This window comes from Aristolochia californica, unplaced genomic scaffold (assembly GCF_029961685.1).
Source record: "Aristolochia californica isolate CCGP_79_NKW_82.1479 unplaced genomic scaffold, dmAriCali1.0.hap1 SCAF_6, whole genome shotgun sequence".
In the NCBI taxonomy this organism is placed as follows: Eukaryota; Viridiplantae; Streptophyta; class Magnoliopsida; order Piperales; family Aristolochiaceae; genus Aristolochia; species Aristolochia californica.
Window position 1 is genome coordinate 35,570,312 of NW_027182257.1, and position 14,132 is coordinate 35,584,443.

Sequence of the window (14,132 nt, forward strand, 5' to 3'; positions counted from 1 at the left end):
TACTCCATGGATCATGTCCTTTGGGTTGAAAGGAGAACTTAACATTCTTGATTCCATACCCGCACTTATCATGAGTCGACTAGGGTCTTTCCATACTAACTCACTCTTTTGGGGATTTTCTTCCTCACGTCCTCTTACTTCTTTAGTACTTTCACTAGATGCTTTATACTCAATTCTTGTTCTCGTAGACAAAGAGTCAATGTTCAAATGGGCATTTCATGAACTTGCTTACGTCATCAAAATGAAGTATCTAGGGGTCAAAGAGATGTGGTAGGTACCTTTAGATGAAATTTCTATGGAGATGCAATTAAAAGTCAATGTTCCTAGAAGATGTTCTTTCCCAATGTGCCCAATGGTTTACTCATTCTTCCTTAACTCATAGAGGCAATTTGAAACTTTCCTCTTGCATGCCTCACAAATCAAGTTGTCAACCCCGATTCTAACTTTCCAAATCTCCTTGGGGTTTTCATAACCTAACAGGAATCATTCAATCAAATAGTATTCGTTTGGATGGTTTATTCGTTTCAACCCTTTTTTCATGTGTATGAAACTATCTAGTCAAATGGCCATGTTGAATAGTCTTTCCAGAACTTTCTATTTATCTTTGGTCAACACACCTTTTGCCAACCGATCAACCAGAGGGTGTTTAGGGCATGTGAATTTTACATGCACCATTTAGAAAGCATATGTGCATCCTACAACCTATGTTGCTAAGATTTTTAAATTATTTGCTACTAATCTACTTTCTATACTAGATTTTCATTTATATTTCAAAAGAGAGTTTTCAACCCAAAAATTGATAATATTTTGAAGTTCATACCTAAAATGGTAAACCTACCAACTTTACCATTGCCTAGACAGACCGTAAAGGAGGGTTCATTCACTTTGAGTTTTACTTGATCGTGTTCCATTACTCAAAGATAGCGCTTAGTTGATAAATCTATTCGGTCCAATGAGGAACAAACTTGGAGGGAGGGGGCGTGTAATAGGTTTGTGAAACCTGGTTGCTAATTTTTTCTTCTTTATTTGCATATCTTGTGTGTTTTATCATTTAAATTAAATCAATGTGCATTACAAGGAATCATCTACACAAAGAATATACCAAATTTGTAATATTTTTAATTATATTTCAGATTTCTAATCCACTTCTAAGGACTTTCTATTGGACTAGGTGGCTTCTCGGGGGGGGGGGGGGCGGTGGTGGGTGAGTTGAGTGTAAAATAAAAATTTAAGCTTTTAATGTGAAAGTAAAAGTAAGTAAATGTTGAATTTCTAAAAAAAATAACTACTTGGGTGCGTGTGTTGAGTATAAAATAAAAATTTAAGCTTTTAAGGTGAAAGTAAAAATAAGTAAATGTTGAATTTCTGGAAAAACATAACTACTTATGTAACTTATTGTAATTAGAGTACATGAGTCTCTATTTATAATAGAAAAAATAAGTAAAATCCAATTAAACTACCCTTATCCCAGGTATACCCAGCGTTTTACAATTGAACATCTGAATATAAATAGAAGACAAACATAACTAAAATAACTTTAATTGAGACTCTTATGTGAAACCTCTTCCCGTGAGTTACTCTTGTAAGACTCCACCATATTAATTCTGACTCTGTGGGACTTTTTACTGTGCGAGTCGAGTCATGTAAAACTTCCATATCTACTCTAAAACAAATAACTGAAAATAAAAAGAATAAGAAACTTCTACTTATAAATTTACTTGAAGAGGAAGCAATACCAGCTGATGCAACATTCGGACTACCACAACCAGCTTACTCCAACCCAGTATTCGGGTTGCTCATGCAATGAACATTACTGATATCGCAAACCCCAAAGCCAGGCCCCCTCAGTCCTCCACTTTGCACACCAGGATCCATACAGTAATGTTGATCATTGAACCTTATATCACATGAATTCAATAAATAACCAGCAGAAATGTTTGAACTATTTCCTGAGCTCATAACCCCATCGCCTCCCTCCCCAATTTTCTGACAAGGAAATGACCCAATCCCCCCTTCGATCCTCCCTCTAATATCAACCAACAAGCGCTTAAGCCTAGCAATCTCAGCTTCAAGTGCAGGTTGTGCCTGCAGACGGTTAATTAACTGCTGGATAATTGCCCTTAATCTTACAACTTCATCCTCCAAAGAAGCAGCCCGGGCTTTCTTCTTCTCACGGTACTTTCGAACAGCTTCCCGGTTACCTACTGGACGTTTCTTTGGGCATTTTTCAGTGGATTCAGCGGTTTCATCAGCCGTAACCTTGTCCTCAGGAGGACCAGAGAGGATCTTAGTATGAACATGGAAGCAGGTGTGAGTATGGGAAAAGTCAGGACCGGGAGGGTTACATGTGTGAGTGTGGGTACAGGCATGGGTGTCTTTGAGAATCTCGTCAAAGAAGCTCTCCATTGAACAACTGCTTGGAAACTGGTCGCCCATATTTGGACTCGAAAAGACCTCTTGGTTGGAGAAATCAACCTCCCCGTCACCCATGATAAGATCAACAGGTCGATGCTATTAACCTAAAAAAGCAGAATAAGGAGGTGACAACTCCAATTTGAGTATGCAACAGATGCAAACACCAAAATTTGCTGAAATTGTGATCCCCTGTCAAAAACTCGGAACTCCGACTATTCCTTAGGTGACAATGCGTACTCTGAGGACAGCTGCAGCAGAAGAAGACGTTGAACACAAAAGCTAAGAGATATTTCGTTGGATTATGATGAAAAAGCGGCAAGAAAAAGAAACCCTTTCGAGATTCAACCGAATTTTCGAGAAAAGCCCCGCTCTCATGATTTCAGATTCTACCGAATTTTCTGAAGCTAAAAACATGTAGAGCTTTCTTCGAAAGGTTAATGGTGGAAGCAAGAAGTACCTCCGAATTGTGACTACTCGCATCGGTCTTCCCTCATGCCGCTGTTATCGTTCTCCGGTAAAAATCTGCCACATCTTGGGTGGCGTCATTCTGAGAATTCAATTCATTGACTTGGAAAAATGACAAAAGACACAAAGTTTAGCAATAAATTAAGAAATAAAAAAGAGCCTACTTGCAGGAGAAGCAGTGGAATAAGCCTTCCTCCTCTGTTTTTTTTCCGTTGGAAGAGGAAGGATTGCTCCTCCATGGACAAAAAAACGGAGGCGGAGGCTTCTTGCTTTCCGATTTTCCCCAATGGGAGGGATACAGCCCTCACCCCTCTTGCTTACTGAGTTTCCTTCTCAAGCAAGAGAGAAGCCACCTTCACTGTAATTAGTATTTGAGACTTTTAGATTTTTATCTAATTTTTTAAATTTTTAGAAAAATATCCAACTGTGACCAATCAACTGCACGTGTATAATCAAAATGACACGTAAGTTTTGATCGATTATGTGTCACCACATCATCATGCCATGTCAGCCCTCGATGAGTCAATTGACACATCATCTTATAGACATGTCATCATCTATGTAAGATGTCATGTCATTAAATACCTTAACACATCATCATGCCATATCATCTCATGCCACGTAAGCCCTCATAGCCCTTCTTATTTTTTTTGTTCTCTCTCTCTCACCGCTCGATCTTTCTCGTCTCCTCTCCTCTCCTCTCGCCCTCTCATCGTGCTAGTTGCCGCCACTCCCCACTGCTCCCTTGTTGCTGCCACTCGGCTTCGCCTTCGACACTCCCCTGCTACCGCCGCTTGGCCTTGCCCTCGATGCCCCCCTCTCAACCACCCTCTCTTCCTCTCAACCTAGACTTCATCTCAACCACGTCTCACACTTCTTCTTTGTTCCCTTCTATTTATCCTCTCGTCGCCCCCTTTCTCAAAATCGAAGCCTATCATTTCATTTCCTTGCCGCCCGCTCTCTCAAAACTGAACCCTATAATTTTCTCTCAATACCCCCTCTCTTAATACCCTATCATTTTACACTCTCGCCTCCCCCTATCTCAAAATTGAAGCCCTACTCACCCTCCAAACCCGAATTTGAATTTTAGAAACCGATTTAGCAAGGTGATTTTTTAGGGCTTTTTTTAATTGAATCTAATTACTGTGTTTAATTATTATATTGATTTTAATTTAGGTATTTGATTATTGTATTGATTTTTGTGTTTTTTACTATTTAATTTCCGATTTTCTATTAATGAAATTTCTATCAATTAGAGATAAATTAAAATTATTGTAAAGTTTAACTGAAACTTGATTGAATTGATCTTTGCATTTATTAATTTTCTGTATTTTAGTTTATGGACTTTTATGCATTGAATGTTATATTTTTTGAAGTTGCTAATTTAATTTCTGATTTATGCATTTAGATTAATTCTTTGATTTATGAAGTTGCAGTTTATTCTACTGAGATAAGATTTGCAGAATTTTCAGTTGTTAGTTGTTGTCAAATAATTTTGAAGTGTCATGGAAAGATCATGCCATGTGGTGAGGAGATTTGGGTGTTATAAATATCCACCATTTGGTTTTTTTTTGTTTTTTTTTTTTATGTTTTCTTGTATTTGCCCTTGTTACTAGGATGGGTACAAAGTTTGATTAAGAGTAGGTAGGGTAACCAAGGGTGGGTTGAGTCCAGTTCAAACTAGGCTGAGTCGCCTGCATGGGCGTCCATTAGCCAAAAAACCCAATCCCCATCACTGACGAGGTACAGTTCGTAGTGACTGCGAAGCCAATGGGGCTCTACCTGGGGAGTTCGGTGAATTTGGACTTAGGTGTGTTTTTGTATTGTTAAAACTAGCATCTGCTATAGAGTTAGTTTAATTAACTTTTAAATGTTGTTGAATAATTTTGAAGTGCTATGGAATGATTTTGCCAAGTGGTGAGGAAATTCACGTGTTATAAATAATCACCACATGGTATTTTTTTGTCTATATTTTCTTGTGTTTGCCCTTGTTACTAGGATGGGTACAAAGTTTGATTAAGAGTAGGCAGGGTAACCAAGGGTGGGTTGAGTCCAGTTCAAACTACGTTGAGTCGCCTACACGGGCGTCCATTAGCCAACAAAACCCGACCCCCATCACTGACAAGGTATGGTTCGTAGTGACTGCGAAGTCAATGGGGCACTACCTAGGGAGTTCAGTGAATTTGGACTTAGGTGTCTTTTTGCATTATTAAGACTAGTCATCTGCTATGGAGTTAGTTTGATTAACTTTTAAATGTTGTTAAATAATTTTGAAGTGCTATGGAATGATTTTGCCAAGTGGTAAGGAGATTCAGGTGTTATAAATAATCACCACATGGTATTTTTTTGTCTATATTTTATTGTGTTTCCATGTGACCCCTAGGGACGGGTAGAGAGTTTGATTAAGAGTAGGTTGGGTAATGGAAGGTGGGTTGAGTCCAGTTCAAACTAAACTGAGTCACTTCCACAAGCGTCCATTTGCTAACGAAACCCAACCCCCATCACTGACGATGTACGGTTCGTAGTGACTGCGAAGTCATATGGAGCGCTACCAAGGGTGTTCGGCGAATTTGGACTCAGAGACATGCTTAACAAGATGTGTGAGTAACGACCTTGACTTACTCACTACAGTACTTAGAGTTTATTGTTTTCTTGTATTAGACAAGTCATTCTACTGATCCCTATATGTTGACCTAAATTGAATGAAAAAAAACTATATTTATTATTTTTTACATCTTTGGGTACATGTAATTATTGGTTTTATCATTTTGTGACTAAGTCTCTGGTCAACTATACTTTTCTGATGAGTTCTTTGTTGCATTTTGTAGTGGAAGAAGAAGTGTATGAGGAGACTCAAGAGAAAAAGCCAAAAGATGAGGCAGAGATCGAAGTAGAAGTTCTGTTGGGAAGGTAAGATGGATTTTCTCCTTGTGCAGTACTCACTGTGATAGGTAGAGGGGATTTTGGTTGGAGCTTCACTATCTTATCACTGGTGTCAATCTGTTTTGGGAGAGGTTATCTTGTTGCCTTTTAGTGAAGTCATTCAACTTTAGGCTTGTAAAGTATTACAACTGATAGAAACTATTGATATATTCATGTTTAATGTTTCAATATAAACCCTTGCTATCCAAACACCGTTAATGAGAATGTTGTTGGTAATTGATTATTGTTGATGTTTTCTACTTGTCTCACCTCTGGTGCTCCAGCTTTGACATCAACATAGTATGATTTCATTTGATTACTGATTAACTTATTATCCAATAGAGCTCTAAGTATAGTACTCAACTCTAAATTTTAAAAATACTAAGTACTCAACTATAAACTCTATAGTAAAATTTTCTAATATTTTTTAATTAATAAATATTTTAAATCAATAATAAAAGGTGTTTAATTGGTAAGAGTAAGATTTTTTAATAAATTAATATACGAATTTTAAATTTTTATTATAAATATATGGTAATAAAATGTGTATCAATAAATTTGATTTTTAAACTCAAAATTAAAATTTTCAAATATTTTTTTAATTAATAAAAATTAAAATCAACAATAACATGTATTAAATAGGTAAGAGTAAGATTTTTTAATTAATTAATATATTAATTTTATACTCTATTATTTTAAATATAAGGTAACAAAATGTGTATCAATAAATTTGATTTTTAAACTCTAAAGTAAATTTTTTGAATAATTTTCTCAATTAATAAATATTTTAAATCGATAATAAAATGTGTTAAATAGGTAATAAAAAGTGAACTGATAAATTTGACTTTAAAACTCTAAAATAAAATTTTCAAATTTTGTTCAATTAATAAATATTTTAAATCAATAATAAAATTTTAATAGGTAAAATTAAAAATTTTAATTAATTAGTAATCTTATTTTATTTTATATTATTTTAAATATAAATTAATAAAATGTGTACCTATAAATTTTATTTTTAAACTCTAATTTAAAATTTTCATAATTGTTTCAATTAATAAATTATTTAAATCGATAATAAATGGTATTAAAAAGGAAAGAGTAAGAATTTTAATTAATTAATATTTTTGGATTTTTTATTTTAAATAAAAGATAATAAAAAGTGTATCGATAACTTTGATTTTTGAATTCAAAAATATTTTTTTTGAATAACTTTTTTAATTGATAAATATTTTAAATCAATGATAAAGGGTACTACATGGATGATGACGTAGTTTGCCATGTAATATTTTAAACTCAGGGTTTCAATGTCATTTAATGATGTGGCATCTTACATGGATGATGACAAGTCTTCAAAATGACATGTCAGTTTGACTCATTGAGTACTGATGTGGCATGATGATGTGGCGACACGTTAACGGTCAGAACCTATGTGTCACTTTTGATTGTACACATGTGTAGTTGATCAGTCAAAGTTGGTTATTTTTCTAAATAAGTTCAAAAGTTCATCGTTTATCTAATTAAGTTTTAAAAATTGGGTAAAGACCTAAAACTATCTTAGTATTTTAGTAAAAGATATTCAGAAATCATAATTGGAAACTTGTCAAGTTGACTTTGAACTCGATGGAGTTTCTCTAGAAACCGGTTGAAGTACAAAACTCGGGAGAGTCCAAGTTTCACTCTTAACTCGGTGACTCATCCGAGTTAAACTAGGGAATCAAAAGCAAAGCTGCATAGGTGATTGGGAAGAGGTCGAATTAAGGAAGATAATAGACTGAAAAAAGTGATTTATAGCTAGAAATAGCAGAAAATGGTGACAAAAAACCTCTAAAAACGCCAAAAACCAAACAATAATTGGTCGTAAAAATGTTCTTTGGAGTGAGAGGATTCCTTTGGTGCCTTCCTCTTGGAGGTATAAACTCTGTGGTTCCCTCTAAACCCAAACGTCAGCAACAAAGAGGAAGAATTCTAGGCTTATGATCAAATGATCCAGATTTTCAATTGACACCTTATATAAGGATTTTTAGTGTACCATCTAGGCAATCTATAAGTCAATTTGTGGGTTTATGAGCTTTCTTTCCTCCCCCATCGGATGGTATGGATTTAGTACAATTCTTCTTTATTGGATTAGTTTGTAAAAGAGGCTAATCCCACGACTTAATGTGGTATATATATACATTATTTTTACATAGAATTCAATTACATATGGCACAAAACTGGTATATATACGCGGTTTTATATTTATATAGATATTTTAACTATACTACTGAGACAAATTTTGCAAAAGTTGTTCCCATTACCGATCCAAGTTACCCGAGTTTATTTTTAGGTTATTCCTTCCGATTTTGATTTTTGAGTTTCCAAACAATGTGATAAATAAAAAAAAATTTAAATAGAGTGATTTACTATTGTTAATTTAATATTAAAAAATCTAGTAACAATGCTACTTCATTTATTCGTTAGATGCGAGATACGGATTTGTATTCATAATTACGTCATCTAATTGACTACACTTCAATATCTAATCTAAGAAGGCTTATTATGAAATGACCTAATTTTTTTAATAAACTATCTTTTAAGATTTTAGCTCCTTATGTAACTAAATTGGGTAAATTCCACCCAATACAATGTAAAATTCATAACTACATTCACACCAACTAATCAGAAAAAAAAAAAAAAAAAAGTAAAGGTACTACTAATAGAATTGTAAGGTGATCTGCTTCCCCTAGATAACATACTTTCATTATAAGTGTCCTATAGAAAGTGTAACATAATACACTTTTTTGTTAGTGTAATTTTATGAAATAACATAATAAATTTATTAATAAAATAACTTTTTGAAATGTAGTTGAGAGAGAAGTGGGGATTCATTCAAATATTAGCTACTCCGAGTAAATATTATACAAATAGTAAGCATATGGAACTGTAATAAGTATTTATTTTATATTTAATTATGATTGTAACGAATACGTGATATTTTGAGGCTTTAAGTTATGAATTAAATAAGTTAAAACTTATAATTCAAGTTTTAAATTTAATGATAATTTAGATATTAATTCATTATTTTTTTCTTACTTTAAATGTTTAAATTACTAAGACATAATAGTTTCAAATATAAGTTAAGTAATGGATAATTATAGGTTTATAAAAAAATCTCTAAATTAGGTAACATGAATTTGAAAGCTTAATATATTTTATTATTTTAATCAATTTAATAATTATAAATTACACTTTCAAATATTATATTATTTAATATAATTTGAATCCTTAAATAAATATAAAAATATAAAATGGTAAAGAATTTAGAATCAACATATAATGTTGAAGAACAAATATAGATGGGTCTTATGTAACTCTTATCGTAAGGAATCTCGTAGAAGAAGAATTAATATGAAAGACTCTTATAGGAGTCTCATGGGAAGAAGTATCACAAAATATTTCAATTTAAGGGTGTTTTGTTTATCTAGGTTGATCCTCATCCATATTTTGATGATAACAAAACTTAACGTAATGTGCTAATGATTGTAAATTAAACATTTCATATGCAATTACTTCAAGAGACATATATTCACGGTCTTTGCAAAATAATCAACAAATTCATTATAAGACCTCAAGCCACAAGAAGTGTCAAGTCATCTTGAAGAAACACCTACAAGAAGATTGAAGACTTGAAGACTAGAGTCAAGTCAATGAGATTATTTTCAAGAACTCTAGCCGTGTATGAAGAACCATATTTTAAACTTGCTACAATCTCTAAAAACAATTTTCATCATAATTAAAAGCCATTTAAAAAAACTGGTAACTGAGATAATCAATCATCACATTGAAATTGATCGATAGTCCAAAATGCAAACTGGCTAGCAATATAAAAAATGATTGATCATCCAGATTGGTATGATCAATCATATAGAATCCCTACTAGATAAGGTTATAATGCATGATTGATCATACTTTATAGCATAATAGATCATCCAAAATTCCGCATAGCCAGCGCCATAAAACATGATTGATCAATTGAATAGGGTTGATTTATCAATCAAAATTTCTGGAAGTATGAAAACATGTTGATCAATACTATGATCAAATAACAAGTCTAGGGAACCAAAACAAATATAGCTATTAAACACGATTGATCGATTATACCTTTCCCGTGATCAACCAACATATTTGTCATTTTTTTTGAAAAATGGCAGATAACATCTAGTTAGGTTGGGAATTTTATAAATAGGCCACCAAATTTTATAATATCAACTGAGCATTTATTTGAAATCTCAAACAATTAGGCAGTGTTTGGAGCAGAGAAAGTGGAGAGAAAAAAAAAAAAGGAAGAGAGGAGAAAAATAAAGAGAAAATAAAAGAAAAGAATAGAGGTTTTTTCTCTCTCTTATTTGGATACCCAAGGAAAATGAGAGAGAAAATGGAAGACAAATATAGTTTCTCTTGTTTGGAGTCACTTGGAAAATATAAAAGAAAAGAAAATTAGTAATATTTTAATATTTTGATGATTAAATTTTTCTCTCAATTAGCACAATGAATATACGTGCATGGCTAAAGCTTGGATAACACTCTCCAACTCTTGTGGTCATAAGGCTGATTAAAGAAGTATGATTTATAATTTGATAAAAGGGAGCATGATTAGAGCAATATCACAAAAGGGAGGGTATGATTTACAGCTTGATGTACACAAAACATGCGTATTACAAGAAATAAGATGATTAGAGCAAAAAACCAATAAGATGACTAGATTTCAATTTATTGGTTTTATTTTTAGTTTTTTATTCTTTAATTTTTTTCTTATCCCATGTATCATGGTTTAATTTTTCCTACGTATGAAACTTGTGAAAGTGTGTTTCCATATATAAGAAAACTAATTGTAGACAATGACCTGATGTATTCAGCCTGCAGAAGAAAAACGAGAAAAGAAAAAAAAAAAACTTAATCTCAAGGCCTGGATCCACCGCCAAGAACATAATAAGGGACTTTTTTTAATATTCTTTTACATTTTCTAACAATTTTTCTGCTGCTCAGCTTTTCTGGGAAGTCAAAAGGTTTCATCTCTTCCCGATTTTGTTCTCTTTTCTGTCTAGTTCGCAAGACGTCTCTTCAATCTTCGTGATAGGGCAGGTTCTAGCTGCAAACAATTTTGCTGAGGTCTCAATCAATGTTAACTTAGACGGTAATCTGCTGGTGTAGGAATTGAGAGGGAATCTGAACCAGAGAGTTGACTCGAACAGCATTCATGGAGAGCGGGATCGTCTTCCTTTGCGTTTCACTGTTCTTGATCACCGTCCATGCCATCCTCCAAGCATTTCGCCGCAGAAAGCTACCACCCGGCCCCTTCGGATTGCCCATCGTCGGGAATCTGTTTCTGGTAATGGACAGGCCACATGAATCCTTGGCTGCCCTAGCCAAGTCCCACGGCCCCCTCATGACCCTGCAGCTTGGCTTTGTCACTACCGTCGTTGCTTCTTCCCCAGAAATGGCTAAAGAGATACTGCAGAAGAACGGCCAGTCCTTCGCCGGTCGAACAGTTCCCGATGCCGTCACCGCAGGAGCACATTACGAGCTTTCCTCCGCATGGGTTCCTCCGAACGCGCAGTGGCGCAGTCGCCGTAAAATATTTAACGCCCAGATCTTCACCGCAACCAGGCTTGACGCGCTGGAAACCATCCTGAACCAGAAGATGACCGAGATGGTTGACTACGTTCGAGAGCTTTCCCCGACTGGGCAAGCCGTTGATATTGGCCATTTGGCTTTCAGTACCATGCTTAACGCAATATCCAACGTTGTCTTCTCCGTTGATTTGGTGGATTACAAGTCCGACGGCGCCCAACAATTCAAGGACATGATGGTGAGGATCATGGAGGATGCAGGGAAACCGAACTTGTCCGATTTTTTCCCTTTTCTGAAGTCATTTGATTTGCAAGGCATAAGGCGCCATATCAAGGTGGCCTACGACTATCATCAGCTGATAATAGACGACTTGATCGACCAAAGATTGCAAAGTAGATCGCTGGGTTTGTCGAGGAAGAACGATTTCTTAGACATCCTTCTCGATCACAGCCAGGAACAGGGCTCCGAGTTCGACCGTCTTTGCGTCAAAATTTTAATCTCGGTAGTACATGTTTTGTTTCTTTTTTTTTTTTTAAATCATTGCTGCTTCTCGCTGCCATCAAGCATAGTGTTAATTATGGTGATAATCGTAAAACCCCATTAATTTTCTGGAATTTGAAGATTTGGAACTCTGTGGTGATTAGGACTTGTTTATTGCTGGAGGAGACACCAGCGCAAACACGGTAGAGTGGGTAATGGCTGAGCTGATGCGAAACACCTGGATTATGGCAAAAGTGCAGGAGGAACTACGGCAGGCTGTGGAGTCCGGTCGCGCAGTCGAACGATCGGATATCTCCCGACTTGGGTACCTACAAGCAGTGGTAAAGGAGACCATGCGGCTGCATCCGGTTACCCCTCTTCTCCTTCCTCACCGTGCGGAGACCGACACTGAGGTCTGTGGGTACTTTATTCCAAGGAATACCCAGGTGCTGGTTAATGCTTGGGCCATCGCAAGGGATGGATCTCAATGGAATGATGCGACTTCGTTTATGCCGGAAAGGTTCATGGAGTCGGAGGTGGACTATAGAGGAACGGATTTTGGTTTCATCCCTTTCGGGGCGAGTCGCCGGATGTGCCCAGGATGGCCTCTTGCAGTGAGGGTGGTGCACTTGATGGTAGCTTCACTTGTGCATTCCTTTGACTGGAATCTGCCAGTCGCAGTAACACCGGAGAAGATGGACATGACAGACAAGTTTGGGGTCACGTTGAGGAAAGCAGTGCCTCTTCTTGCTGTTCCCGTTGAGCGCTGAATGTAATTTTATCCAATTTATTGGGAAAAACGGATACTTGACACGCTTTTTTTCTTTTCTTTTTCTTTTTTTAACTCCATCTATTATTTATTAAAGAACAAAGAGCATAGCAAAATAGACGAACAGCGTTCGAGACTATAAACAGGACAGTGATATGTATAACACGTGAAACTTGCCGAGAGGAAAGAGAAACCGTACGGCAGCCTTTTGCTTTCGTGGTCACTAGTGGAGCTCCGGGCTCGGTTCAATTCGAATTGAATCGTTCCGATGTTAAATCAAATTTGAGATCAGAATTCCCTTCATTTAGTTATATGAGCCAAGATCGCCCAAGCCTTAGTTCGGTTCACAAGCTCACAAACTGGCTCAGTAACTTAAATGTATTCGACTTCAGTCCTTCATGGACATTGAGGAGTTTTCATAAAAGGTTAGATATTTTTGACGGTTCGGTAAGTGACCCGTCATCTTCTCTGACTTGTCGTCATCGGTTGGTATTTTTCATTAAAGGTAGTCGTCGGTTACAACTTTACAGTTTCCTGTTGGTTTAGTGGTCTCATTTGATGGAGATGAGGCTATAAGAGGGGGTCTAGTCTAGCAGAGGCATGCCTGAACGTTGCCATCGACGGGCCTCTGTGATAGACGAGACAACGCCGTTCACTCTGTTCATCGGAGACGATAGACGCCACATTCTGGAAATTGATGCCATGTAAAGAGGTATGTTCATGAGTTTCATTTATGTTTTTATTGAGAAATTCATGTTATAAAGATCCTATAAGATCCACTCTCCTCCAAACTTCAGCCATCCTCTTCCTCTCTGAGTCTCCCATCCACTTTTCACGTCTTTATAACTGTGTCTTCTTGAACTCTATCGTAGGAAGTCATATTTCAACAGAGTCATCACATGTTCTTCACCATCACCGAATGTCTTCTCGTTTTTACCCTATTTCTTAGCCTCTTCAATCAACTAGTTTTTACCGACATTTTCTATTGTCGACGGAACAAAAAAGACATTAAAGGTAATATTTGTACATCTCTATTTCCATTAAACTCTTTCTTGTGAGATTGTGTTTTCCAAATTCTTCTTTCCGTGTATCTCTCAGTAACAACTCTATATGATCAAAGATTCACGTACATCATATTTTTGGATCTATTGTAATAATGTTTTCTTTTTTTTTTGCAATAGTTCCTAACTTGCTTCAACACCATTTTTTTATCTTTCATTTACATATTTCTTTCTTCTTGGCAAGCTTCAGACCTATGGAGCCTCTTGGCTGATTTTCTTTCCATCATTCCCAATGAATAATAGTATGTAATATCAGTAATCACATCTCCTCAAATCTAACGGGAAGGAGGCCCCATGACTGTGATTTCCTTTCAAAGAGGATGGGTGAATGGTCTAAAGTTGGTCTCGACGGCATTCTTCTAGCTCCTAGAGGAAAGTGATACAACCAAGATTGAGGGCCAATAATCAAT

General features: G+C 35.7%; 2 protein-coding genes across 4 annotated transcripts; one reads left to right on the forward strand and one right to left on the reverse strand.

Annotated features, from left to right (window-relative positions):
* Window positions 1-1,646: 1,646 nt before the first annotated feature.
* LOC137935137 (basic leucine zipper 19-like) lies at window positions 1,647-3,150 on the reverse strand. Of its 3 annotated transcripts, none has more exons than XM_068779800.1 (3): window positions 3,045-3,150; window positions 2,873-2,937; window positions 1,647-2,663 (listed from the first exon to the last, which is right to left on the reverse strand). In XM_068779800.1, the coding sequence occupies exon 3, from the start codon at window positions 2,488-2,490 to the stop codon at window positions 1,771-1,773; it is 720 nt and encodes a 239-aa protein (XP_068635901.1). In that variant the 5' UTR covers window positions 2,491-2,663; window positions 2,873-2,937; window positions 3,045-3,150; the 3' UTR covers window positions 1,647-1,770. The 3 variants fall into 3 exon arrangements, with proteins under 3 accessions (XP_068635901.1, XP_068635902.1, XP_068635903.1); XM_068779801.1 differs by having other exon boundaries at window positions 2,873-2,962; XM_068779802.1 differs by having other exon boundaries at window positions 1,647-2,653; window positions 2,873-3,150.
* Window positions 3,151-11,038: 7,888 nt separating this feature from the next.
* LOC137935360 (geraniol 8-hydroxylase-like) lies at window positions 11,039-12,662 on the forward strand. Its single transcript, XM_068780021.1, has 2 exons — window positions 11,039-11,914; window positions 12,057-12,662. Exons 1-2 carry the CDS (start codon window positions 11,039-11,041, stop codon window positions 12,660-12,662), a joined length of 1,482 nt encoding a protein of 493 aa, XP_068636122.1.
* Window positions 12,663-14,132: the final 1,470 nt, after the last annotated feature.

Coding starts and splice junctions, on each gene's coding strand:
- LOC137935137 (XM_068779800.1), bottom strand. CDS start 2,490: ATGGGTGACGGGGAGGTTGATTTCTCCAACCAAGAGGTCTTTTCGAGT.
- LOC137935360 (XM_068780021.1), top strand. CDS start 11,039: ATGGAGAGCGGGATCGTCTTCCTTTGCGTTTCACTGTTCTTGATCACC. Junction 11,915..12,056: donor GCGTCAAAATTTTAATCTCG/GTAGTACATGTT, acceptor TGTGGTGATTAG/GACTTGTTTATTGCTGGAGG.